General features: G+C 39.1%; 2 protein-coding genes across 7 annotated transcripts in view; both read right to left on the bottom strand.

The window, feature by feature from the left end:
• Window positions 1-707: 707 nt before the first annotated feature.
• On the bottom strand, window positions 708-13,159 carry LOC133404803 (P2Y purinoceptor 3). Of its 3 annotated transcripts, none has more exons than XM_061681123.1 (4): window positions 13,073-13,159; window positions 12,870-12,984; window positions 3,746-4,181; window positions 708-2,898 (listed from the first exon to the last, which is right to left on the bottom strand). In XM_061681123.1, exons 3-4 carry the CDS (start codon window positions 4,177-4,179, stop codon window positions 2,226-2,228), a joined length of 1,107 nt encoding a protein of 368 aa, XP_061537107.1. In that variant the 5' UTR covers window positions 4,180-4,181; window positions 12,870-12,984; window positions 13,073-13,159; the 3' UTR covers window positions 708-2,225. The 3 variants fall into 3 exon arrangements, with proteins under 3 accessions (XP_061537107.1, XP_061537106.1, XP_061537105.1); XM_061681122.1 differs by adding an exon at window positions 11,913-12,178 and having other exon boundaries at window positions 12,870-13,150; XM_061681121.1 differs by having other exon boundaries at window positions 12,870-13,150.
• Window positions 13,160-15,589: 2,430 nt separating this feature from the next.
• The window catches only part of fam168a (family with sequence similarity 168 member A), a 31,761-nt gene continuing 20,778 nt past the window's right edge, over window positions 15,590-26,572 (bottom strand). Inside the window, exons 2-8 of one of the 4 annotated variants that reach the window (XM_061681438.1) lie at window positions 26,035-26,143; window positions 25,529-25,611; window positions 23,917-24,000; window positions 21,748-21,893; window positions 21,393-21,579; window positions 20,628-20,755; window positions 15,590-20,429 (exon numbers count right to left, since the gene is read on the bottom strand). In XM_061681438.1, the coding sequence (XP_061537422.1) occupies window positions 20,643-20,755; window positions 21,393-21,579; window positions 21,748-21,893; window positions 23,917-24,000; window positions 25,529-25,611; window positions 26,035-26,096 (675 nt within the window). In that variant the 5' untranslated portion in view covers window positions 26,097-26,143 and the 3' untranslated portion in view covers window positions 15,590-20,429; window positions 20,628-20,642. Of the gene's footprint in view, window positions 20,430-20,627; window positions 20,756-21,392; window positions 21,580-21,747; window positions 21,894-23,916; window positions 24,001-25,528; window positions 25,621-26,034; window positions 26,144-26,572 lie in introns of all 4 variants that reach the window. The other 3 variants (XM_061681437.1, XM_061681436.1, XM_061681439.1) reach the window with 3 other exon arrangements.

A 26,572-nucleotide genomic window follows, 5' to 3' on the forward strand; every position in this document is an offset into this window, starting at 1 on the left:
GGACGTTGTGTTAAACATAAATAAAAACAGAATACAATGATTTGCAAATCATGTTCAACCTATATTTAATTGAATACACTACAAATATAGTTAATGTTCAAACTGATAAACTTTGTTTTTAGCAAATAATCATGAACTTAGAATTTTATGGCTGCAACACGTTCCAAAAAGCTGGGACAGGTGGCAAAAAAGACTGAGAAGGTTGAGGAATGCTCATCAAACATCCCACAGGTGAACAGGCTAAGTGGGAACAGGTGGGTGCCTATGATTGGGTATAAAAGGGGCTTCCCTCAATTGCTCAGTCATTCATAAGCAAAGATGAGGCGAAGTGCACCTCTTTGTGAACAAGTGCGTGAGAAAATAGTCCAACAGTTTAAGGACAATGTTCCTCAACGTACAATTGCAAGGAATTTAGGGATTTCATCATCTACGGCCCATAATATCATCAAAAGGTTCAGAGAATCTGGGGAAATCACTGCATGTAAGCGGCAAGGCCGAAAACCAACATTGAATGCCCGTGAGCTTCGATTCCCTCAGGCGGCACTGAACAAAGTAAATTCTCAGTGGGCCAGATTAAAGAATGGAGCCAGTAGCATCCTTTGCCCACTCCTCCATTCAATACTTGTGATGAATCTACTAAAGAATGTCTTCTCTCTACTGTACGAGATGCATCCATTCAGTAACACAATCAAACAAAAGGCTTGGTTTAAAGCATTGTGCAACTTTTAATGTTGATAGGGTACAGTGCTAGAAGTTTGCATTCTGACGTTATTGGTCTTGTGCATTCAGGGTTTGCTCACAAAATCCCATTTGGTTACAGCTGTTCAATCAATTTAAAGGGCCTGTACACACGAGGAAATAAAGGCATTCATAGTGACAGGTTTAATCAGTGCATTGACAACATCCAATAAATTGTTCACTGGCAAAACAGAAGTATCAGCATATTTAACTCACTGTGGTGACACTATTTTACAGACGTAAAAGACGTGTTGGCACAGTTCAGAACAATGACACATTAAACACAGTCAATATTTCCGTAAGTGTTTACTTATGGCATTATCGAAAATGTCAACTTTAAGCATCATATACGATAAATGTCAACCTTGAAAAATACAAAACTATATTTAAAAGGAGACGTGAGACATTTTCTAGGAACATAATTAACAATACATGGGCAAATTGTAATGCAAGAATCAGTCAACGTATTCATCTCGTGAAGTGCCACAGCATCATAAAACAAGTGCTGTACATTGGAATGGCTCAAAACTAATGAGATAATGTGCTAGAAAAGCAACGTCAAAGCAGAAATGTTAGGTCACAAATTGAAAAAAAGAAAAGTACTTTGATAGGCTTATTGCCATCCAGTGGAGAAAAAGGCAAGAACAAAAAAGACAGATTTGAGAGAACTTTGAAAAATGCCACAAAAATATTGATAGTTTAAGAAAACATAATACTGAACAGTAGGTATTCTTGCTGCCACAACATCCACTATCATGTTGCTGTAATTTACAATAAAATACCTGATGCAATGTTACACAATATACAATATAATGTATATACTTCATAGAACCATTTCATCCAAAGTTGTAGAGCACACCAGGAGGGAGAGAAAATCTTACGAGACGTTCACATTGTTCACTAGCAAGGAAAACTGGCTTTAACCTAGTGCATTATTTAAACTGACCATTTACAGTGATTTGAGCCTTTCGGGGTGTTTTGTGCAAGTGAAACGATAGCTGCAGCATATTCAACTCATGTAACAAAAATGGAATTCTATTGCTAAAGCTAGTATGTGGTTACACTATTTTAAACATGTAAGGCTTGTTAGGACAGGTCAGAACAATTGTAAGTAAACAACAATTAATTGTAAGCATCATGCACGGGCAAACACCATCTGAATGGTGGGTTTATATATATATATATATATATATATATATATATACATATATATATATATACACACACACACACACACACACACACACAAAATTAAGAGACCAAAATAATAAAATGATACCTTTTTGGGTATTTTTCATTGATGACATGACAATATTTCTAATTGCAATTTTTATATTTGAAATCATTTTTACTCAAACAATACAGTATACGTACCTTGAAATAACAAAATTGGAGAAACTGATAATTTTTCAGTGGTCTCCTAATTTTTTCCAAAGCCTTTCTCACTATACTGTATAAGGGGAAAAAAAGTTGGTGGCCATGTCGAGTCATGCAGAGCGGTCCTTATCCCTGAAAGTAGTGACTCTGAGAACGAACCTTTTGGTGCTCCGTCTGTACCGTGGCTGAGTGAAGTAGAAGAGAATGGGATCCAGAAAGCTATTCATACTGGCAAACGGTCTGGTGCTCTTATAGATGATAGAAAAGAGGTTTCTGGTCTTGCAAGACACACTAGGCAGCGTGCGCACCACCAGGTACGAGGTCTTGGTGAGGTGAAAAGGCAGGAAGCTGATGCAGAACGCGGCTGCCACCACAATGATCATTTTCACAGCCCTGTCACGTTTGTCCCTCGTCTGGATGTTGACGCCTTGGTAGGACACGGGGAGGCACAAAATGCGGGCCATTTTGCAGTAGCACATCATCACACCCGTGAAAGGGATGAGGAAGCCGAGGCAGGTGAGGGCCATGCCGTACGGGTAGTAGTGAACAGACTGCTTTGGTGTACTTAAATCGTAACAGACGGTGCGGTTTCGCTGGATCCCCATGGAGGCAAAGTGAAACGTGGGCGCACAGAGGAGGGCCACCACCAGCCACACCCCTCCGCAAATGAGCCAGGCCAGCCTGGGGCCGCCTTGCTTGTGCCACATCGCCAGAGGATGACAGATGCCAATGTAGCGGTGCACACTGATGCAGGTGAGGAAGAGGATACTGCCATGGAGGTTACTGCAATAATAGGACCGGACATTAAACATTACTGACTTCTAAACCAGAGACACCCGATATGAGCGGCTGAAGTTGAAGACTCCTGAAATCAAACAAGTCGTAGCTTCTTCCAATTTTTCAAGAAAATACCTCTAAATTCGTACAAATCTCACACACGTTTTACTTATTCTTTGGCTTTTTTGCGACATACACTACCAAACAAGGAGCAGCCTCAGAGAACAAGAACATGAAACTAAACGAAGAATAATATTGGAAGTTACATGACATAAGCTTTCAAACATTGACTTGTTATCAGAATGAGAATCATCTTTATTTGCCAAGTATGTCCAAAAAACACACAAGGAATTTGTCTCCGGTAGTTGGAGTTGATCAAAGTAGGTGTAAATTATCAAATGTCTCAGTTAGTTATAATGTAAATGTGGGTAACAATTAGAAATGCATCCATCCATTCATTTTCGATTAATGCTTATCCTCATTATGGTCACAGGTGTGCTGGCGCCTATCCCATCTGACTTTGGGCGAGAGGTGGGGTACACGCCAGCCAATCACAGGGCACATCGAGACAAACAATCATTCACACTCACATTCACTCCGACAGGCACTTTAGCGTATTCAATGAACTTCATACGCATCTTTTTGGAATGTGGGAGGATGCTGAAGCACCCGAAGAAAACTTACGCAAGCGCAGGGAGAGCATGCAAACTGTGAGACACACATGCTAACCACTCGAACACCGTAATGGCATCTTCTGAAACATACTGATTTCTGTTTCTCGTTGAACCAGATTGTTTTAAAGTGAGGACGTTATTTTGTACGTCTAGAAAAAAAAAAACAAGAGCAGCCTCACCTGTAGAACTGAAATCGGACCAGTTTGCATGCAAACTCCCCAAAGGGCCAGTAGTCATGACTGCCGTAGTTGTAAATGAGCAGGGGAAGTGACGTCACATACAGGAAGTCAGCTATGGCCAAGTTGAGCATGAAGATGTTGCTGCGGGACAGACTGGGCCGCCTCCTCCATATCTTCAGTATGACAGCACCGTTAAGTGGGATGCCAAGCAGGAAGACTAAGGTGTAGACAGCCGGGAGGAGGATCCGTTTGAAGTCCTCCTTGTAGGTGCAGCGCAGGAGTCCTTGTTGGCTGACATTACCGACGACTGCCAGCAGAGCAACAGCTGTGTTTGGATCGGTGGACGGGACGCTTGTGTTGAAGACATCTGACGAGAAGGTTTTGGGGATGAGAGTTTGTGTTGTGAGGGACTCCAAAAAATGTGGCAGCTTCATGTCTTGGACAAGAGACAAAGAGAAACAGTCATTACCACCACTTATCATTTAATGCAAACATGTTGAAGCAAGCATGAACCAGAGCTAACATTGGACAGCCTGTACATAGAATACAGTATAAGTACAAGGAGAGTCTGTCTTGCTGAAAGAGGAGAGGAAATACACGGAGGTACTGTGAGGACAATGTGTTGTTAAATCATAATAAAATACTTATTACACTGATAGGGCAACATTTTGTGTGTGTCTGTTTTTATTTTATTTTTGTTTCAGTTTACATGCACTATTTGATAACCAACAATTATTTGAATTTAAAAACATTGCATATCATGTCATTTATATATTTGAATTTGATTTAAACCTGATTGTGATTTATCAGTTTAAAAGCCTCTAATTAATTTGATTATTTTTTTAACCAAGTCTCACAACTAGTATTTACATATAAAAAAATGTGTTAGTTCTAGTGCAAGCTAGTTCTTACAGCCAGACACTTTCCGATGCCACAGTAACATTTCGGGTTCTAATGGTTATCATCTTATTTTTCCTTTTTTGCCATAAATGTTTCCCTTTTGTGATGGCGCCACACAAACAGTAAATGCTCACTTTAAAGATTACATTGTAACGTACTCCTTTTTTGTGGTTAGTAAAAAGTTAAGTCAAGCGTCAATACATTGAAGACCACCCACCAGAGGGCGCAAAATATAAATATGGAGGTGTGTGAGAAAAGTTTCAGGGCTGGTGTCAGACATATGGTGTGGTACCATTTTATAGTCAGTCCCCAATATATGTAACCATACAGGAGGGCCGAAATTAGTTTATGAAGAATTCAAATCCCAACTACAAAGTGCAAGTTTGAAGTTATCCCCCTAAAGTAAAAAGGCTTTTTCACACAGACGTCTGATGCTCTCGACTTTCCAATGCATTGTGTGCGCGCTGAGGGAGCGTTAGCGCGTTTTGACGTGATGCCGAGTGGGGCCAATTAAAAAAAGTAATATACCAAGATGTCTCTGCGGGAGGCTTTCAAACACCCTTTCAAAGCTCCCTGCTCAGCCTGAAATACACCTGCAATACACCTTTCAGTTCCTGAAAGGGATACTTGAGTAAAAGTATCTGAACAGAAAATAACCTTGGTAGAAGTCACCTTTTAGAAAATGACTTGAGTAAAAGTGACTGACATTTGCTGTACTTATGTATCAAAAGTCATTTATTTATCTTACCTGAGAGAGACAGAGAGAGAGATCGAGAGAGAGAGAGAAACTACAAGTGTGCCCACATAAAGAATTTCTCATTACCTGCTCTCATTTTCATGAAGTCCCCCTTACAGGTATCCCTACCACATTAGTACAGACAGGATTAGTTCTTCCACATTGTGCTCTCCGGTCCAGGCATTACTGTCAATGAACAATTTCTTCGAATTTTTTTTTGTAGTGTTAAGTAAGTGAGTGAGTAACAAAGATGGTTAGGGCACATGTATCGCAGTAAAAGTAGACATTTTATTCTTGAAATGTAGGGGAGTAAAAATGAAAGCTGCCAGAAGTATGAAAAAATTAAGGACATCTGCGTGAAGGTTTTACTTAAGTGCAGTAGTGTTTGAACGCCGTTACATTTCAAGACTTCTGTGTACTGCCAGTATTTCTAACATCGCTGACAGATACAGTAAAACTCTCTTCAGAAAGTGATTCATTAGTGGTATATTTCACAATTAACACGCACATTGTGTGCAAGGATGCCTAGCCTACACCCTGTCTGCGGTGTTGAATAGTGTGTGTAGATGTCAGTGTCGATGCGTATGGCATTTTTCATAATGTGATTTCGTAATTGCTACGTAAGGGAAGTGTGCCAGGGGCCTGCAGAACATGTCTCCACACTGAGCCGATAAGTAGACACTGATTCACAAAGGCCTGTTAACAACTATTTCTCAGAACTAGCCTTATCTGCCCCTTCTAGCAACTGAAAAGCCAGTGAAATCACCATTCAATTATATTTTTGAAAAACAATATTCCTTGATCTTCTCCAGTGCTTCCAAATCCAATCTACACACTAGGTTTGCATATGTGTCAAGTAAAATCAAGGTGAGAGTAGTGTGTTCTGTTTCGTCTCATTTGGCAATGCAAAGTGAATTCCTCCTGTCACTACAGTAGTGAAAAGCAGTTGGTTAGGTATTATTTAGGTTTTATTTCTGTCCTTAAAAAAAACTCAGCCTAGCACTGTTCTGGTTTCACCACCACAGCCCAGGAAAAGAGAAATGAAAAAACACGAAACGGCTTTCTGTTCCATGCAAGTCCTTGCAGGCAAATCATGAAGCAAAGCAAGAAACATAGGTAACCTCTGCCAATTGAATGAGGCCCAGCAAAAACATCTCCGGCCCCATTTTCAACATCGGTGTCTCAATACGCCTGGCAAAAAATGTGTTGGAGAATACGGGTATTGAACCCACTTTTTTGGGGAGCAAATTTCCCCTTGCAGCAGGTGGGCTCTTCTATCTAACACAGATGGTCTGGAGTCATTACAAGTAGAAGCGGAGTGTGACAAAATAACATGGGAAATCACGTGCAAGTCATTACTAATGCAAGTCAAGCCTCTGGCTCTAATATCATTATATCAGCGACATTAAAAAACATCTACGATACTATCGCTTATCGTGAAAGTTTCTAGGAAAATATACCACCCTGAATAATGTTATTGTGACAGGCTTAGGCGAGTGTCCTAGGCCCATCAGATTTCAAGTAGAAACAACTGCGAACGATAAGATGAAAAAAACGACTGACATCTCCGTGAAGAATGTTAAGTTAAGGCCCGAGTCATCTGAAAGTCCTAACCAACAATCTGACATGGTGCACTTTAAGCACCAACACTTTTCACTAAGTTGCCCATCTTGTGAAATGCACTTCAAATAAAGAACTTAATGTTGACTACATTATTTGTTAATCATTCACCAGAAGGGGAAAAAAAAAAAGAAGTTGAACCTCTAAAACTAAGGTGCTGAATGCGATGCAGTTGAAAATTTGGGTGCACCTGCAATTTATATTGGTGCACCCAAGAAAAAAAAAGTTTGGTGCACCAGTTCAACCAGTGCCAAAAGTTAGTCTAGAGCAATGTGTCCTTTTAAGAGTAGGCAAAATATTGAGGCTACTGCTTTGTTCTGTTAAACGTTGCATGTCCGGGTGAGCCATGCTAGCCTTTTATCATTCGGTTATCGAGAAACGGGAAGCCCAATTGGAGGGTGTGCCAGAGCACAAGGCCCCTGGGAAGACACTTTTTTTTTTTTAAGGAAAATATTTTAAACCGCCCTGTTCCAAAACAGTACAATGCATTCACGTGAAACCAAGATTTAACGAATGAGTAATTTACATGGATTGTAGATGATATCAATGTTAACCTCAACCAAATTTGACTTTTGAATAGTTATGAGGCTTTTTCAGTTATATAGCACCTTTCTACATTCAAAGTACTCAAAGCGGTTTAACGCCATCTCCTGATTCACATACCGAGAACACAGCAACAGTTAGAATGTCTGTTCGTGAAAAAGGTTCCATCAGCACAAGGATGCTATCAACATTTATCTCCAGCAGTTTGTTTACCTTGTTTGTTGCTTCTGCTTCCTTGTGCCTGATTTACAGGATTGCACGTTATATTATTTCCTCAACTATTTCCGAACAAGATCTTCGTTTTAGGTTAGTGGCTTGAGTGTCTTGTCACACAGACCTCATAAATAGCACTCTGCACCTCCTAAGGTGGTTTTGTGCTGAGTTGTCTTGTTCGTGGGTAAGTGGACGTGAGCGATGATGATGAAATAATTGATCCTTGAGAGATTTTACATTGGATTGGAGTGGATTGAAATCAGTCTGATATTAATAAATATGAGGTTCTGTGGTGTAGTATGTCTTGAAGCTATGTAGGCCTAATAGATGTCAGTATGAGGCCCCTCAAATGGCGGCCATAGAAATGAGAAGTAAACAAGAAGAAATTTTTTTTAAAAGTCCTGTCTGTTGTGAGACAATTTTAAAGTAAAATTATTTGAACCTTCGGAATCCTACTCAGAGCAGACATATCGGTATCAGCAGCGGCTTTTAACAATATTTTTTCTGCTGTATATATGGTAGTGGTGAATGTGCACTTGCAGATTTTCAAAGAAATGAAAGCAGCCTTGTAAAAAGACTTTTAGCCTATTTATTTCTCATACCATGTCTAACCATCAAAACATGTCAATACCAGTGTGCCAGTGTTCCTAGTCTGACAGACTATACAGCCTCGGGAATCAGGCTGGTGTTTGGCAGAGAGGAATCTTAACTAAAGACACTGTGACTACGCCAAAGGCCCATGATGAGTGTGCCAGGTATTTACACATGACAGCCCCTTGCCCACGATCCTCTGGGATAGGATCAAACTTTGCCGGGACCCTGAACAGGGTATTATTCAAGCAAGCAAAACTGAGAGACTGAACAATGTGGGCTCTCCTGAAATTAAATGAAGCATTACACGTATAAATGTAAAAGCCAACATTGCAGTAATTTTTGTTCTGCATGAATGGCATTGGCTAAAAATGGGGTACAAACAGAACCTGGCAATTTTCCACCTTTGGAGGTAGCATCAGCGCCATGAAAACGCCTTTGTGTAAGGTAATTCCATTGTGCCAGAAAAGAGTTATGAAGTTTAATATGCAACATTAACTACTCCTGCATCCGTTTTGTAAAATATCCCTGTCCAAAACATATTTCATACGTCACACTAGATGTTGGAACTGAAATTGCCTTCCATCTAGGGCTTGATTTAAAACGTGTGGTTCAAGTGACACAATTCAGAAATTCTTCATGGCAAATTAAAAAAAATTTAAAAAAAATGAAAACTCTTATCAGATCAGAATCAGGCTGCTTTCAAATATGGATACAAATCTGATATGATGTACTGTCAATATAAGCTTAATGTCATCAAAATACACACCCATATATGTCAAAACAACACAACACAGTGAAAACCACCTGCTTTAAATCAAACTACAGCAAACGCATAAAATATTATATATGACGTAAATATTATACATAAAGAGGCGTGTCCATAATTAAATAAGCAAAATAATTGCCAATAGCGGCCAGTGAAGTGCCAAGGTTAACCCAGTTTAAATCAATGGAGAGAAAGATTCAGCCCTGCCCACCTATACTATACTATGTGTATGATTTACAGACTGTTTATTGCTGTTTTCTTTTTTGCAGCATGGGTGTCTGTGCATGCAGGTTATTTCTAGACTTTACACCAATTTTATCGGCCTTGTCGGTATCGGCCGATAATTAGCATTTTATGCTGATCGGCTTTAATGACATAATTTGCCAATCTAATCAATTACGGCATTGATCGGCTCCACAAAAGACATTTACTCAACATCGCCGCGTGCACAGTATATTTGAATCCAAAAGCTAGTTTATTTTTAGCCTTGTCGCGTGTCTTTTGACGTAGTAATGGAAATATTTGACGGCCAATAAAGTTATTTAAAAAAAAAAAAAAAAAAAAAAAACGTCGGCGGTGTGGAACAGACAACATGTCTGAGACAGACAACACGTAATCAGACTACAAGACAAATTTGCTCTATGTCAGACTACTGCAATAAAATCTTGTATACAGACAACACGTCTGAGACAGACAACGCGTAATGCCCGGATCAGACTACAAGACAAATTTGATTGCACTCTGTCAGACTACTGTAATAAAATCTTGTATTTCGATAGCACCACATCCCGTTTTTTCCGATCACTGGGCTTCATCGTGTCAATGCAAACGCGACTGGATACACTCGTTACCATGGCGATGACAACAATAAGGGATCGCGCCGTGTGTTTGTAAGAACAAAATGGGGAAAAAACGTGTGTTGGTGGTCACCAGTGCTCAGGAGTGGACGTTCGTTTAAGGCTTGCTCGAGATATCTTCACATACTTTTAATACGATACGGCTCGCAAGCAGGCAACAAAAACGTTATGTAGCCGAGCAAGCTAGTGGTACAACGAACGGTTGGACGTAAACATGCCGCCGTTCTATCGAATCATGGTCTAAAGTTTCGGTGTGGGTGAAGTAATTTAATTAAAAATAAAGTAATTTAATTACAGTAAGTTAGCATCCATTATTTCTGTCATGTAATGTTGGTTTGACCTAAGTGATTAGAATACACGATCTGACTAGAGCAGTGATTTCCAACTTTGATGGAGCCAAGGAACATATTTTACAATTGAAAAATCTCATGGCACACCAACAAACAAAAATGTCACAAAAAGTGGATTCATTAATTACTGAATGTACTTCCTGCCATCTAATAGATAACCATTTATCATTTGTTCTGTCTGTCACTATGCCTCACTGGCATAAATAGATGAACAAAGATACATTATTTAGTGTAAATATACTTTGAGCAATTAAGTACACAAGTATATACAGTAAACACATCCACATCCCAAAAACATGCATGGTAGGTTAATAGACAACTCCAAATTGCCCAGTAGTTGTGAATGTGAGTGTGAATGGTTGTTTGTTTGTATGTGCCCTGCGATTGGCTGGCAAACAGTTCAGGGCGTACCCCGCCTCCTGCCCGATGACCGCTGGGATAGGCTCCAGCACGCCCGCGACCCTAGTGAGGAGAAGCGGCTCAGAAAATGGATGTTCCGTTTTTACTCTGCTACTGCTTTGAAGCCTTCTTCAACCATGAGTGGACCAAAGAAAAGAAAAGTCAACAGTGAGTGGCGAGCGTTTAATATAGAATAGACTACTAAAGTTTTCAATGAAGTCCGGTCAAAGGCCGTATGTCTAATTTGTGAAGAAACAATTGCGGTTTTATCATCAGCCGTCACTTTTGTACCAAGCATGCTGATTATGCCAACAGCCAATCAGCGCAGGAACTCATGGCGTCGCCTCAGCGGTTCAAATCAAGCTTGCAAGCTCAACAAAACACCTTTGGCTGACAAACTGCCATCCAAGATTCAGTCACACAAGACCCTGAAACAGCGCCACGGGAGCTGCAGATGGAACTGATTGATCTCCAATGTGATACTGTCTTAAAAGAGAAGTTCAACTCTAAAACTGGATGAGTTTTATGCCTCATTTAGCGCAGACAAATTTGCAAAATTCCAGAAGATGGCACAGAGGATGCTGGTGGTGTTTGGCTTTACATGTGTGTGTGTGTGTGTGTGTGTGTGTGTGTGTGTGTGTGTGTGTGTGAGAACAGACTTTTAGTGCGATGAACACCAACAAAACATCCTACAGATCCCAGCTGAGTGATGATCACCACAACAAAACTAACACCAGACTCTGATGCACTGGCAAAACAAAGTGATCAATAAAACACTGTTCCCATTAGAAGTAAATCTAAGTATGCCTTTTTTTGTTCGTTTATTTTTTATATGTAAGCATCTAGTCATGGCTTGGCCCGCCTGTCAAATTTTAAAAGTCAATGCAGCCCCTGAGCCAAACAATTTGCCCACCCCCGCCCTAAACCATTCAAAATAATTTACATTATAACGTAAACATTATTGTGTTTGACAATATATACTTCACTATATTTATAATGTACCTGTGGATAAATAAGCGAAGCCTGTGGCCTAAATGTACGTACGTTTGTGGCTCTGACCGGCCGTTCAAACAAGCAAGCATCTTTGAAAAAACTATCGCTCCCACGTCCTGATTCTGGAGCAACCCGGTTCTCCCAACAATTAATCTATCTTTGTATGGTTTAATAAATGTGATAAAGTACAACATACTGTTTGTGCAGCATCAAACACATGTTCACATATCCAATGGCTCAATGTGCGGCAGGAAGGGGGAAGGGGGGTGGGGGGTCGCTTCGGGTACGTGGAAGACGTTTCCTGCTCTTCTTCCTCTTTTCCATCTCGATCATGCTTTCCGTGTCACGTCTCCGGACCTCAGCTGTATGTCAAAGGCAATCGATGTCCGTGCCCAGCTGGGAGAACCTCTCCACATCAAGACAGGTGGTGAAGCGGCAGCAGCGTTACGACCCTCAAAAGTTCTAATCAAGTGGATAAAAGTTCCCGAAAACCACATCGCTGGGTCACTGGCAAGTTAACTTACATGCACGTTAAAAGAAAGGAGATCACAAAAGCAATAAAAACTGGTCAGTAAGGACCAGAGGAGTGCTGGGTCGTAACCACGTGACCACCCACGCAGCTGCTTGCAGCCGACGGCTCCTCAAAAAGAGGTAGATGGTTTTTATTATTGCTTTCGTATGACTATTTTATGCCTCAGAAACACAAAATAATATTTTTAGTGAGCGTTTTACAACTACGTTCCGCCTTTTGCTCGTCAAAATGCCACATTTCTGTGCAGTTATTTCCTTCTACGTCATTTTCGATGCGCCACCAACTGGGCCAGCGCGAGAAATGAATCGGGCATTCACCAAGTATAAAAAAATATATATATAAACTTGACGAATACAGCAACATGTTAAAGGGACTGGCAGGCTTAATCAGCCTTTTGTTACCTCCACTAGTATTGGCTTGGGTGAAAATACTTTTTTTAACAAAAAAAAAAAAGTTGAGAATAGATAATTCTTCTATTGCCTATCGGCTGTTTTTCGTAGTCTGTAAGAATTATGTTTACACACAACGACGCAAATAAGACTTACACGCGTTGTCGCAACAAATACCGGGGAAGAAAAAAAATTAATAAAATACAAAGTATTGAAGGCCCGAGCGACTTACCTTAACCGACGGTTCTTCAAAATCAACGGGAGCATCAACAGGTTGACGATGTTGCCACCATAGCTGAAGACTCACTCCTCTTGCTCGTCCTCAGGCTTTCCTGAAGCTACAAAGACTGCAGGAATGGGAGCACAGCGTAAATAATTCTCTTCCGATATTGCTTAACATAAAAAAAACGGAGGTGGGTTGGATTTATGACTGACTGTGCTATTTTCTGAGAAGTGGCACGTTTAGAATCCTGTACACTTTCCCTTTGTGCGTCCTGCTGCCAGTGATCGTGAGACGGCGCATGCGCAATAAAGTATTTCACATTACAGTGCGCGCGCAGGTGTTTGTGCATGTGCGTGTGCTTAATCCACGACATTGCCTTGTCTGTGGTCAAATTACAAATCGGTTGTGCTTTGACCTTCTTGAGTTTCAGTTTTATCTTTTTATATTTTTCATTGTCATAACTTAGTCACGGATAAGATACTTTTCACTTTTTGCATAGGAGTACTGACTGCATTGAACGTCCATCCGTTTATCCCCACTCGGGAACGTTCATTCAATAGCTATTGGTTTATCGTGAGCACAACTTCAAACAACTCACATGCAACCTAAAGCCATTAAAGGTTTGGGATGCGACTGGCATACATTTATTGAATGAGCCTTTGTCACGCTCATTTGAAACAGACGTGGAAGTTGTCCTTTTCCCCTTTTAGTTTCTTTAAACTAGCTCAACAAATTTCAGAATGTGCTAGTCACTTTGGGCCTGTGTCACACTCGGTATTTGCTCTGATTCAAGTTTAAAGTTGAAGCAAAGTTCAGTTAAATGTTAAGTTTCGAATGTTAAAAGCGGAGATTTTGCCAAGATATTGACAGCCTCCTAACAGATATTTCATGGATTAGGTTTACTCGCCTCACAACAACTGTATGACTAAATTACATTGTGTGTGAAATAGCTTATCCACTTTTCACTTCTAGTCCAGACAGCGCCACTATAATAGAAGAACCACATTCATGTAGATCCCTTGAGCTAAATTGTACAATAGTTTTACTGCAAGCGTTGGAATGTGTGGCTGTCTGCATGCATCACACTGTATTACACTCCTATGAAGTATTGATGAAACAGAGGTGAAATGTTATTACAACCAGAATCTGTTGGTTTTCCAGGCCGTCAATTAGATTAAGTGTAACTTCTAAAGCCCTAAAACAACTCTAATAACAATTTTAAAAATGGGTTTTACATAGGGCTCATCTCCTCAAAGTAACACTTTTAGGACTGTGTAAAACAAAATTGTAAGGAATGTCTATTATAATTGTAGATTATAAATTGAGTTACTCCATGAGGGATGAGAATTAGTACCATAATTTCATGTTCAGAATGGATATTTTTAAGAGGACATCCATACAACGACCTGGCAGCTCTTGAAAAGCATTGTATAGAAGCACATTTTTTAAGGTTTACGTTTGGATTAGAATTTCAAATATATTTTGAAAATGATATATGATTGACTATGATTTGGAATTTTAATGCCAGATCAGACTTTACCACATCACCTGACATTGCAATGTTGAGACAACCTGACATTGTGACTGTACAGACACTAATAATTTTATGCAGTGCAACAAATACAAGTAGTATTAACATTCTAAAGTGTCATACAATTGCAAAAATTAATAAGAATAGAAAAACCTCAGTTTTGATTTTTTTTTTTTAATCAAATCTTGATGACTTGTGACAAACACCTTGATATGCAGAAGTTTGGATGATCCAGGTCACCACCACATCGTACTGAGCAGCCCTTACAGAGATGAGCCTAATTTTCCTATGTAGTAAATGCTTCTGTCATGTTCATAGTTCACATTTGTAATTTCCAGTGCCCTTGTGTGGTGGTAGTATCACAATAAAACTAAAGACAAAGAAAAATACAATTTATGTAGTAAATACTTTAGATGCTCTAGCTTGTCATCACACTTTGTGGTTTGACCAAAATTTTCAGTGACTTTTGAGGCGTATAAGATTTTGTTTCTAAATTGGAAAAACTAAATTTGAATTGTAATGCTCCATTGAAGTCTTTTAAATCTTACGACACAGAACCTAAGATCAAGACTCTTTGGGGAACAACCTGAAATAAAAAGCAATTCAGAGCTTCATAATTGGGTTAGACTGTGTTGAAAGGTCCATCCCAAACAGACCATAACTATCAACTGAATACATTAAAAACTCATTTACTGCCAGCCTTCCCAGTCAACAGGGATATTTGACTTCTAAAACCGTCAATGGCAGTGAATGTGCTGTTTTAAGTCACAGAGTGCATATGGAATACATTTTTTTTAGCAATTTTACAATCACCATAATGACCTTACAATAAACACATTCCTTCTGAGAAGAAAAAAAAAAAAAAAAAACAAAAAAGTTGAGCAAGGCCCTGTCCAGGTGTGTGCCATTGTTCAGTCAGCAGTTCTGACTTGTGCGTGAGTGATAGTTCATGTTGCACAATCCATTTGAATGACTGAGGTAGGGGAAGAGAGAAGTGAAAGAGTGCCATCAGTATGTTTGACGACTTTTTTTAATATTAAGGACACATTTCCTCAGTGTGTGAAGAAAGCAAGTTGCACTATATAAACAAATGAGTATTACTGTATATAGCGTAAGTTTCTGTATATACATATGTACAGATACAGTTCTTGAATAATTATAATTGTGTATAGATAAAGACAAATCAGATGAAACAGTCTTCCTTTTATAGGAAAATTTTAATAGTTATTCAATGTTCTACATTTTACAGTAAATATACAATTACAAACTTGGCTTAGTTATAGTACTAAGATCACTAACTGATCTTACAAAAAAATAACCAACATAAAAAACAAAATAAAAAAAACAAAACAGATTTACACTTCATATCACAAGCCTGACGCGGGTCCTTCACTCTGGACCAAATAGCTAACAAACAATTCACTTCTCTCAACGCTTAACAGACGTTGGGCTTCAGATTCCAAACACAACCTTACGGTAAATACCATAGCATGTGCAAACTGGGTACCATACTAAAACTTCCAAAAGTTGGTTTGTTCCTAATACTTGATCTGAGAGGGATGGATGCAAGTATGCTTTCTTTCTTTCTCTTTTTTGGAAGACATGGAATTTCCACTTTTTGCATCACATTTAGTGTCAAATTGAACTGATAAGTTATTGTTGACAATTTGAAATTAAAACGCTGCAGCAGAACATCCAAGACACTATTCACTGTGATACTAGTGTTTTAATTTGTATTTAAGAATAAAATAAGACTTAGCAACTGCAAGGCAAAAAAAATGAAAGGAGGAAGGAGTGGTGAAAATGGAAAGAGGTTCTCTGAATGGTTTGGTCGCACTTTTCACTGTCAAAGTGAAAAAAAACAAACAAAAAAAAAACATGGAAAATAGACCAGTAAACTTTTTCCATACAATGCTAAGGACAGAATAAAAAAAGCAAAGTACAACTACATTACCCCCTAAACACATCTTAAGTGTTTAAATGTCCATTTCTAATTTAAGTGCAAATTGAAATCATCGAGAGGCAAGGAATGGAATCTAATGAGGAAGCCCCACCATGGAAAACAACTGCTTTGAGCTAATTGTTTTGGGTAATGATGTAAAACAGCAGAGCAGATCTGCCTCTCTAGCTTACACATTTAAAGTGGAAATGTGTAAGCACCACTATGTATTTTTTCTTCAACTTTTTATATAATGGCAACAAGGCCAATAAAAAAAGTCAGTCATGTAACTACTGTTCATCAATTGTTAGCATTGTCACTGGCGACACCCGCTGTTCTCATTTGCTTGGATGTGTATCGGTATCTTTAAAAAATACCAAATCTTGGTGGATTTAGTCTAAAGTATAAGTGCCACACTGGGGAAAAAAAAGTTGCCAAGTTATGAGAAGAATGTGATTATAATCTTATCCCCTCTAATTACCATTTTATTCTCATAAAATTCAAACTGTTTTGTCATGACTATTCCTGTAAAATTACAAATTTTCTTTTTGTAATATCTATCTGTATTCAGCTTTTTCCCCACTCACAAGTTAAGACTATTTGTGGAACTCTTTTCCTTTTCAGTGTGGCCCTAATAATCGATAAGTGAGCATTTTTATCTATTATGGTGACGATTTGAGAGGTGAGGGTTGGAATGAAAGGAAAGTGGTCATGGTAGGGATGTGGCAATATTTTGCTCTCCTGTTATGCAAGAGAGCAGAAGGTTTATTATTATGTTATTTAGAGGAGGAAAGAAAAGGCCACTGGAGTTGTGGCATAAAAAAGTAAAACTAAAAATTAGGACAAACCGTAAGAAAAACAGCAAGACAGGTTAAAACTTCGACAGGCAATACACAACAACAGTGTGGGAAAAGAGGACAGTCATAAGAAAACAAGATTCACAGGAAGCAAGACTTAACAAGAGTTCACCAGATACTTAGGATAAGAAAAAGTTACTGAACAACAGTGACGTATGGCACAAAGGGCGTGGAGGCTGAAGAAAGAGTTGTCGGCCTGTCAAACCATCGTGCTTATCCACCTCAGGTCTGTCAATCGTCCTCGACTCAGTCAAGGTGTGAAAATAAAAAGAAGCAACACGGAGGTTTTCAACTATGTTGCAGATGAGTTAACCCTCACCGCAAGAATCACAGCCTCATTTAAACACCCCGACGTCTCCTTCTACTTAGTCAGATACTGTATGTGGAGGACAATATATTGAAGAGGAGCTCAAATAAAATATCAAAAGCACAAACAATAGCTGCCACACGGATGCGACCATGCTTAGCTAGAAATACATTACTGTACCACTTGCTGTATGAATATACTGCATTTTTTTTTTAAACTTCCGATGCTATAGTTAGACACCTGAATATTATGCATACCCATTATGCGGAATAGACCAGAGTGAACAAGTGAAGAAATACTATAGGTTAAATAAAATCCTTGAGACAAATAACATAACTTCTGTTGCCAAAAAAAACAAAACAATCACCAAATAAATTTTTTTTTCCCCTGCTGGATTAAAATGTTATTGTTTTGCTTGCTTATTATTCAAACACCTAAATTACAAGGGCCAATTTAAAAAAAAAAAAAAAAAAAAACATAGGCTTTTAACCGACAGCAGCTTATTGCAATTTGTCTTAAGAATTAACGCTCTAGTGTACCAATGTTTGTGGAATACGAATACCTCACTCAACTTGGTTTTATTTTAATTACAATATAAATGGTGTCTATCACACTCTTGCAGTAAAAAGCTTATAGGTACCTGGTTACTTAGCATTATAGTACTATTTTATTTAGTTTTTCAATTTTGTGCAATAGTTCCTCACGAAGTTATTCAATACTCAAATTGTTGATATGTTCTCTTATTATTGTTAATGGTCGATATTGAGGCTGCATATAAAGCCTACAAACGTTTTGGAAAAGGCAAGGATTTCCCCCCAAAATCAATTCAAAAAGCTGATTACAGAATCACACTATGTTAACAATTATGAGGCATTCCCTCTTATTTTATTGCAGTATCAAGCCTCTACATACCTTTGCTGTAAATGCTCTTTAATACAACATTTCTCTAAAAGTTAACCTATTAATCTATTACATTTTTTTCTGTGAATCCTGAAATGCCGCGGACCTAATTTTTACACCTTCCACCTGCCTTTCCGCAAGCTGAGAACCAATAACCAAAGAGTTTTTTGACAAAAGTGCAATTTTCAGTCTAATGAAAAACCTGCAGACTATCTCCAAAGTGGTTATTTTTTAATTTTATGAAATCTTTTTTTTGTTTGTTTTAAAACAAGTTTTTTTTTGTGTGCAGGTAATGTACATACTCGTCACTCAACAGCAACATGATATTACATTTTAAAGGTTAGATTACAACGTCCTTTTAGTAAAAGACAAATGACCCCCAAAATATTCATACATAGGCTGCATTTTGTGGTTACACAATATGAACTATTTTGGACTTAGGTATACAGTATGTGCAAGTCCGATGCTCTTGCAGAGATTAGCACTGGCAACAGTGAATGTACGAATCTTTTTAAGAAAAGTACTTAAAGCAGATGGATGTCTGCCACTTTTTTTTTTTATAACCCCTTTAAGTTGAACTTGTTTAAAATCGTGTTTTTTTTTGTTTTTTTTCCCCCAACCTGATTTGGCTCTTGCTCCCTGATGCTATAGTAGCTTTCTGTGGTAGATTTGTTGTTTTTAAGACCAAAATGTAAAATCAGTAGATGTTATTAAATGGTCTGAGTATGGTTTTGCAATTGTTGGGTATTTGGTTATTGGTCCTCATTTGGGTGAGGGAATGAGACAACACAGTTTGTGACAAAATATACACTTCTGGTGCAAAAGAGCTAGGTGAATGCATCCCCTTGCAGGTTAGATTCCACAAACCCAAAATGTCTCGCACTGTGAATGGCCACCTTCTAACACAATTCCTTTAAACTCCCTTTGTCCGCCTTGGATTTTCTTGTTGATCAGTAGCATAACAACCCGCAGTACTGTACATTAAGTGCCACAAGGCGGTCGTGTTTTTCCCCAACACAGGAGGCCGAGTTAGTGACTGTGCGAGCGACCACCCACGCCGTTTATGCGATTATTGTAAATATATTAACCTTTGCTGTATGTATTGACTGACATTTAATGATCTAACAGCATGAACAAATAAATGTCACCAAAAAAATGCTCTCTCTATCTCTTAATCAACAGTGTCACAACATGCCTGCATAGTATGTGGCATGAAGTAGGTGACGTATTTTTTTAAGCGTACACTAGAAATGATGCTTGTACACTCCTGATAGTGGTATACAACGCACGTGGAGACATACAGACAAGTGACGGACTCACAAGACAGCGAGGTGTTGGAAGACACGTGAGGCTGGACTGAAAGCGAAACAAAGCTGATGAGAAAAATGGTGAAAAGGAACTGCTGATGGAAACCTGAAACAAAATACAAACAAAGGACAACTGAATGGAAAAAAAGGCAAAGGAATATAATATAAAATAAAAAATAAAAATAAATCAAATAAAAAATAACTAATTGAAAAATTGGGTATTTAAACCCTGTGCTGATAATCTAGCTGTGAGGAAATTTGGCAGCATAAGTCAATAGGTCTCGTATTTGAAATGACTGAGGCAAATGATCTTGAGGAATAAGTGCGCAATACTTTCCAGCCAACTGAGCAGCAGGCAGGACCACATACACCCACCCACCCACACACCAACCCACCCACACACACACACACAAAGGAACAACAACTGTGATTGGTCTGTGTCCTTCTGGAGTTTCAATACAAGCTCAGAAAAAAAAAGTAGGGGAAGGAAAATGTCCTAAAAATGTTGTTTATAATAAAACAAAAATATGGTAATGACTGGTTGGCAAATGAACAAATAAAAAAAAAATAATAATAAAACAAAAGCAGCTTTTGTAAAAATGTTAGAGAATGATATTAAAGTGGCTGTTGCACTTTAGTTTTGTTCTGCAGACATGGTGCCGAGTTCCCATGGTTACCGAGAGTCTGGGTCAGATTTGAGCAGTTGCATATGATGGCGGACTCCAGATCTGGAAGGAGAGAAGAAAATACCAGCGGTAAAGGTTCGTGATGCATTTAATATCAGTGCATTAGTCACGGAGGAATGCAGAGAGAGGAAATGTGATGTGGCTTTGTTGTCAAGGAGACAAAAGAGGATCCACAGAAGGAATAAATACGGAAAGGGAATGAGGAGAGGGGAAAAGAACAAAGGGTGGATGAACACTTACAAAAATTGGTGGGCTCTACCAGTGAGGTGGAACGTAACTGTACCCAGGTGTTCCCTGGGGCCTGTAAGTGGGCACAGTAACGGGGTGTGCTCCAATAGGGGCGTGCTGGGGAGTTGTCAGCAGTGTCCCTTCAGAGAGTTAATAAAGAAGTTAAGAATGTTAAAATGGCTCTTAAAATTTGCCAGTACACTTAATGAATGTGTTAGTATTGTGCTAGTTGGTCCCCTGCAACAGATTTACTTTACTTTAGATTTACTAGATCTTTTGAAATTCAACAAATCTGAGGTCGACGAATGTCCCAAAATGGCTTTTTAAGGTTTTAGTTTATTCAGATTTTAAATATGCTACGGACACAATTCTTAACCTGCTATATACCATACTATATTTGTATACCAGATTAAGACAAGTAATAATGAAAATAATAATAATAATAATAATGATACAGTACACTAGTCGGGCATCCTCCTTCCCGAGAATTGTTGGTGCTAGTCTAGTTAAAACCTCGAGAAAGGATACTGTATTGCTTTAGTACAAAAGCAGTAGAAACCCTGCTCTCGTCGCTGCTCCCAAATAAGGTGGGAAGTACATCGTGATAGTGAACCACAGCGACACAAGAAAGCAGTCAATCACCCGGCAGCTGAGATTTCTACTTTTCAGTCGCTAATCAAAGCTGGTGACCACAGGCATTAATCAGCAGGTACACTTTGCCTTTGAGCTAAAAATACCTTTATGCTCATGACTTGATATATCTCATGTGGGTCTTACCTGCACTCATGGCCATGGTTGTCCCGGCTACCATCCCCATGGCGGCCATGCCGTTGTTACGAGGAGTGGGTACAGGGACGGTGGCTGGGTAGAGGGCTGTGGAGGGGATGCTGTTTGGTTGCACCACAGTGGTGTGATGGATCACATGTGGCTGAGCGGCATACACCGGTTGGGTGTAATATGCACCCTGGGGAGGCATACGCAGGAAAGGCAATGTTAAGATTTAGTGAGTATTGCACATATATTAACACTAGAAGGACTAACACTTTCCCAGTACTAAGGGAAACTATGCTAATATGCATATTTTATCCTTCACAGTACAAATATTGCACTTGTTCTTCTCAAGTAAGCTTACCTGCGTGTACAGGTTCTGCTGTGGGTAGGCACTGCGGATAGGGTACATAGCTGTAGGGTATGGGGTCGGGGTCGGGGTGTATGGAGGGGGTGCTCCATTTGACTGAGTAGGTGGCACTTTGTATGGGGTGCCTGCTGCAGTATATCCTTCAAAAAAAGACAAAGAAGTGTCAGAATAAAATCAGAGGATAGCCTTAACATAAATTCAAATTGAGCCAACATTTTTTGGTCACCTGAGTGATACAAAAATAAAGGGCTACCATCGTATTATAAAAAGAATTACTCACCCAACAAGAAAAATATGATGGGAAATAAGCACCACTAATTGCCTTTGTCTTAAGATCTTATGAAAGTGGTGTCGACAACATAAGGGGCCTTAGGCAAAATTTGCAAAATAAAAAGGCAAGCGGAAAACCTTTATGTTCAAAGAATCTCACATCAAGAAAATGAGAATAATGAAATAAGGTGCATTTGCCTACAAAACCTCCAGATGGAGCACTGGCGCTGTGTTGTTGCTTGTGGAGCCCTCATAACATTGATGGCATATTTAAAAGCACATTAGAAGATGGCACAAACGTCACACATACAACACTGAGGTATTGAAGCAAGTCAGTGGGCACAAGTAATAATTTACTAACAGGCGCTATATGAGAGTCTGGAAAGTGTATATTAATTCATGTCTTCTGTTAAATGTAGTACCTCTGAATGGCCACTCGGAGGAGCATGAAGGTCAAACATGCTACTAGCTAGTGCGGCACTGCTTATGAAAGCAAGCTTCTCTTGCACAAGGACAAGGGAACAAAGAGATGCAGGAGCTTCTCTCTCTCTCTCTCTCTCTCTCTCTCTCTCTCTCTCTCTCTCCCTCAGTGTGTGTGTGTGTTTCTAAAAGTGAGAATGTATTTTTGTGCGCGCATACTAGTACACTGTGACGTAATGCATTGTATGGTTAAAGTGATGATTATTTGTCTCAAATATGATAATTATTGACAGAAATCATTACCAGAGGATCACATCCATATCGTTTCAAGCATAGAAATCTACATATATCCACGTACATTCAGTGGTATAAACGTTGCTAAACAATACATGACAATCTATGGGACACATAACATGACAAAGCACAGAGAAAGGCCTCCAAAGTGGGGAGGGGAGGAGGGGGTTAAACGCTGAACATGTTAAACTTAAAGCCTCCTGGAATAACACGCAATTATGTTATAGAACTAATCCGACATTTTACATATCAATAGATGTTTCATACATTGTATCTATATATATTCCATTCATCCATTGATTTTCTATGCCGCTGGTCCTCATAAAAAGTCCTTTCTTCCTGTGAATATCAGCTTTGTGTTAATTTAAACAGGCCCAGATTTGTGAGTCATTTGTGAGTCAAATGAAATGAGAATTATTTCAGTAATCATACTTTTTGTGACATTTATGATTTATGAGATGTTTCTCTTGTAAAATGAGTGCATTGGCTCAAAATAATTAATTATTGGGAAACACTGACCTAGCACATTAGCCTGAATCAAACTCAAGCACCACCTGACGTGAAATCACACGACTAACCACTAAGCTATAAAATAAGCATTTACGATAAACGGTAGAAGTAATAAACTTTACCTTTAGCATTAACAACAATAAATGAGAGGGACGAGAGGCAAATTGTAACGGCAAAGGTCGATTGCACGAGCTTTTAGTAGATGCATCCAGAGAGAAGCAACACAGAATACTTAAATTACTACAAAACTTCCGGTTTTGCCTTAATCGATGTTAGCTTTTTCAGGTTATGATTTAATAGTAAAAACCTTTTTCAATATAATTACATTGAAGGTGAATTTCTTCCCTGATTTTGTGGCACCCCACGAAGGCTGCGGTGCCATTAGCGCCTGTATATGTTGCTTAATAGCCGATGATGATACAGGGGAATAATAATTATCAAGAAAAAATGTTGAAGCCATGGGTTGGCTCATTATTTTTTTTCCCTAGTTGTGAATGTGTATCTGTGCATGATATCAAGTAAAATTGAATTCTGTTTAGTGCTTTTGGACAGTCAGACTAATTAATGGCTGTGTTTCGGCATATGATCTCCTGCCATCTTTGTGAACTTTGTGGGACTATGTCTAACAGAAAGAAATGGTCTTTTGTATGCGTGTTAGACTGGACTCACCAGGTGGATACCCAGGGCTTCCTGTTTGATATAGGTTTGGCGTATATGTGGGTGCTGTGGTAGGATACCCCCCTGGATAGCCTGCTGGACATCAAGAGAGACAGGCATTAAAACAAGGAAACAAACAGGGAAATGCCATGGATACTGACACACAAACACACATAGGGTAGTGTTTGGCTTGGTGAGTGATGCGCACAGATGGCACTCATTAAAAAAATGTCTGAATTAGAAATACTGTGAGCTAGACACAACCGACATGCACCAATCTAATAGATGAAACACACTTGACAATAAGACGTAGGAGGAGATAATTCAGACATTAGCGACGCATGCAGATGTGCATGTGTTTAAACACAAGTGCACTACTTATGGATCACTACACAGTATAACATTACAAGTCAAGGAAAGTAATAGATATAATTTGCAGTATAAGGTTCAAGATGCACAGAGCGAAAATGGTGGAGGACTAAGGGAGACAACGAAAGCAAGATGACACTGCTTAATGTGTTTGCTATTATTGGCAGTAAAAAAAAATTACTACGACAGTTTATTGATTCGACATGAATGAGTGAATTTTATTTTACCTAAACATTGCAGATTTCTGTTTTGCTTAGCCACATCACAACATGGGTTTTAAAATGTTCTTAATATTGTTGCTTGTGGGCTATTGCATTTAATTACTCTACTGTACCAGGGGAGTACCAGGTCTCTATTTCACATATGGTGCCTATTTGAGAGAAGGCTTTCATTTGAGCTAGACTCGTTGACGTCTGTTGACTGGTGTATTTGTGTTATAATGGAATGGATTGTGTATTCACTTCAGATTATCAGTTTCTATTTGTGTCATTTTAGCATTTGTTCCTAAATCATTGCTTGCAGTTCTAGGCTAAGTTTTTGCAGGACACACTGACATGTGTGTGGACAGTACAAACAAGTTCAGGCGCTCTGATCAATTTGTTCACGTTCCAAATCGCTGCACAGCTATTAAGACCATGCTGCTAAGTATTTTTTGTCGTTGAGTTTTTTTTATAAATGATTTGTTTGTTTTCACATGGGTTGGTTTACTGAAAGGATAAAGCACCCCCACCCCCCTTTTTTAACCAAAACCTCCTGCTTTTGTGCTACTTAGGGATGCTATACAATGGAAAGGAAGTGAAAGCGCTGTTTAAAATAAAAGCCTTTGGTTATGACGGAGACAGGATTTAAAGCCAAGTGTTGTTTACTGTCCAATGTCCACACACAGGACATGTTGCATTTTTTTTGTGTCTGAAAAAGCAGGCATCTTTTGAGGCGATGCCTCCGCTACCCGTGCATTTACCTCAGGCATGGTGTTATCAGAACCGAGGCCACAACTGGCAATATTTTTGTTCTATAACATAAATTAGGCTTTTATGAGTAATGACTTGAATCAAGGACATTATAATAAAAAAGCCGCTCCCTGAGGGTTTTCAACTGATAACAGTTTATACAATTACAATGCAACGTACATTACTTCACATAATCAGTACTGACTTGGGATGAGGAAAGCTGTACTAGTGTACTGTCGCATCTCAGTACAACGTATAAGTTAGTGGTATGTACAGCTGATTGGTAGGTGAGTGACTTACTGTACCTGCGAAGGCCATGTTTTTGGGGTTCCCATAGGGGGTTCCAGGCTGAACAGGGCTGTAGACTGGATTCATGGCTGAAGACAACCTGTTTTTGCTTAAACAAAGTGAAAGAGAGAAAAATGTGATATAGGGGAAGATGAGGTCAGAGTAGAGAGGGGGAAAAGTGGAAAGGATAGGAACATAAAAATTACAAATACATATTTGGATTATCATCAAGTGTACAAAAAGATGTAATCACACAAACAAATCCCAAGCCAAGACACTTACGGCAACATCCAGCCAAAAGATTTTGCCAGTATTCAAAATCCCTCATCAATCGTCACACCTCAAAAGCTCAACAAAAGCCTCTATTTAACGGCAAAGTGTATACTGTAATGGGTTACTCTCCTGTGTAGTGGCGAGAATACAGTAAACGAGAGTTTCTTTCGACTTACCTCTTCCGTCAGACAACATTGGCATGGCCAAGTGTGTGTTAGTGTGTGCGAGTGTGTGGATGTGCGCCGCGTACCTCTTGTGCGTGTCTGGTTGATACATGAAACTGAATTTGTCTGTGGGATGCCCGCTCGCCATTTCTTGCAGTATGCAAATGAGGAAGGAGTGGAAGTGGATATGCAAATCTGAAATTAAAACAGTGAGAATTTATGATTACATGAACACAGGAGAAGGGGCAACCAAAATGCAAAGCAAAGAAAACAGAAAAAAAAGCCAGCATCAGTGCGAACAGTTAGTGAGAGCAGCAGGGGAAGTGATGGTGCATACAGCGTGTGAGTGAGTGAGAGAGTGCAGTGTGGTCACTGCTGTCTCTTTGACAGCACACAAAAAATGCATTAACTAACTCGGCTAGAACTACAAAACTGTCTCCAATGCCAAGTTAAGTTCCCACTAATGCATAATTGATTTACATTCAGTTGAGTAAAGGGCTGTGGGAAAATATATATCTTGGCGAAGCCGACCAAAAAAATTGGTTGACAAAAAAACTTCTGCGTCACGCTAATAAAAAATGTTAATAAAAGCATATTTTCCATTTACCGTACAGAATTTTCTTG

Source organism: Phycodurus eques, chromosome 7 (assembly GCF_024500275.1).
Source record: "Phycodurus eques isolate BA_2022a chromosome 7, UOR_Pequ_1.1, whole genome shotgun sequence".
Taxonomy (NCBI): domain Eukaryota; kingdom Metazoa; phylum Chordata; class Actinopteri; order Syngnathiformes; family Syngnathidae; genus Phycodurus; species Phycodurus eques.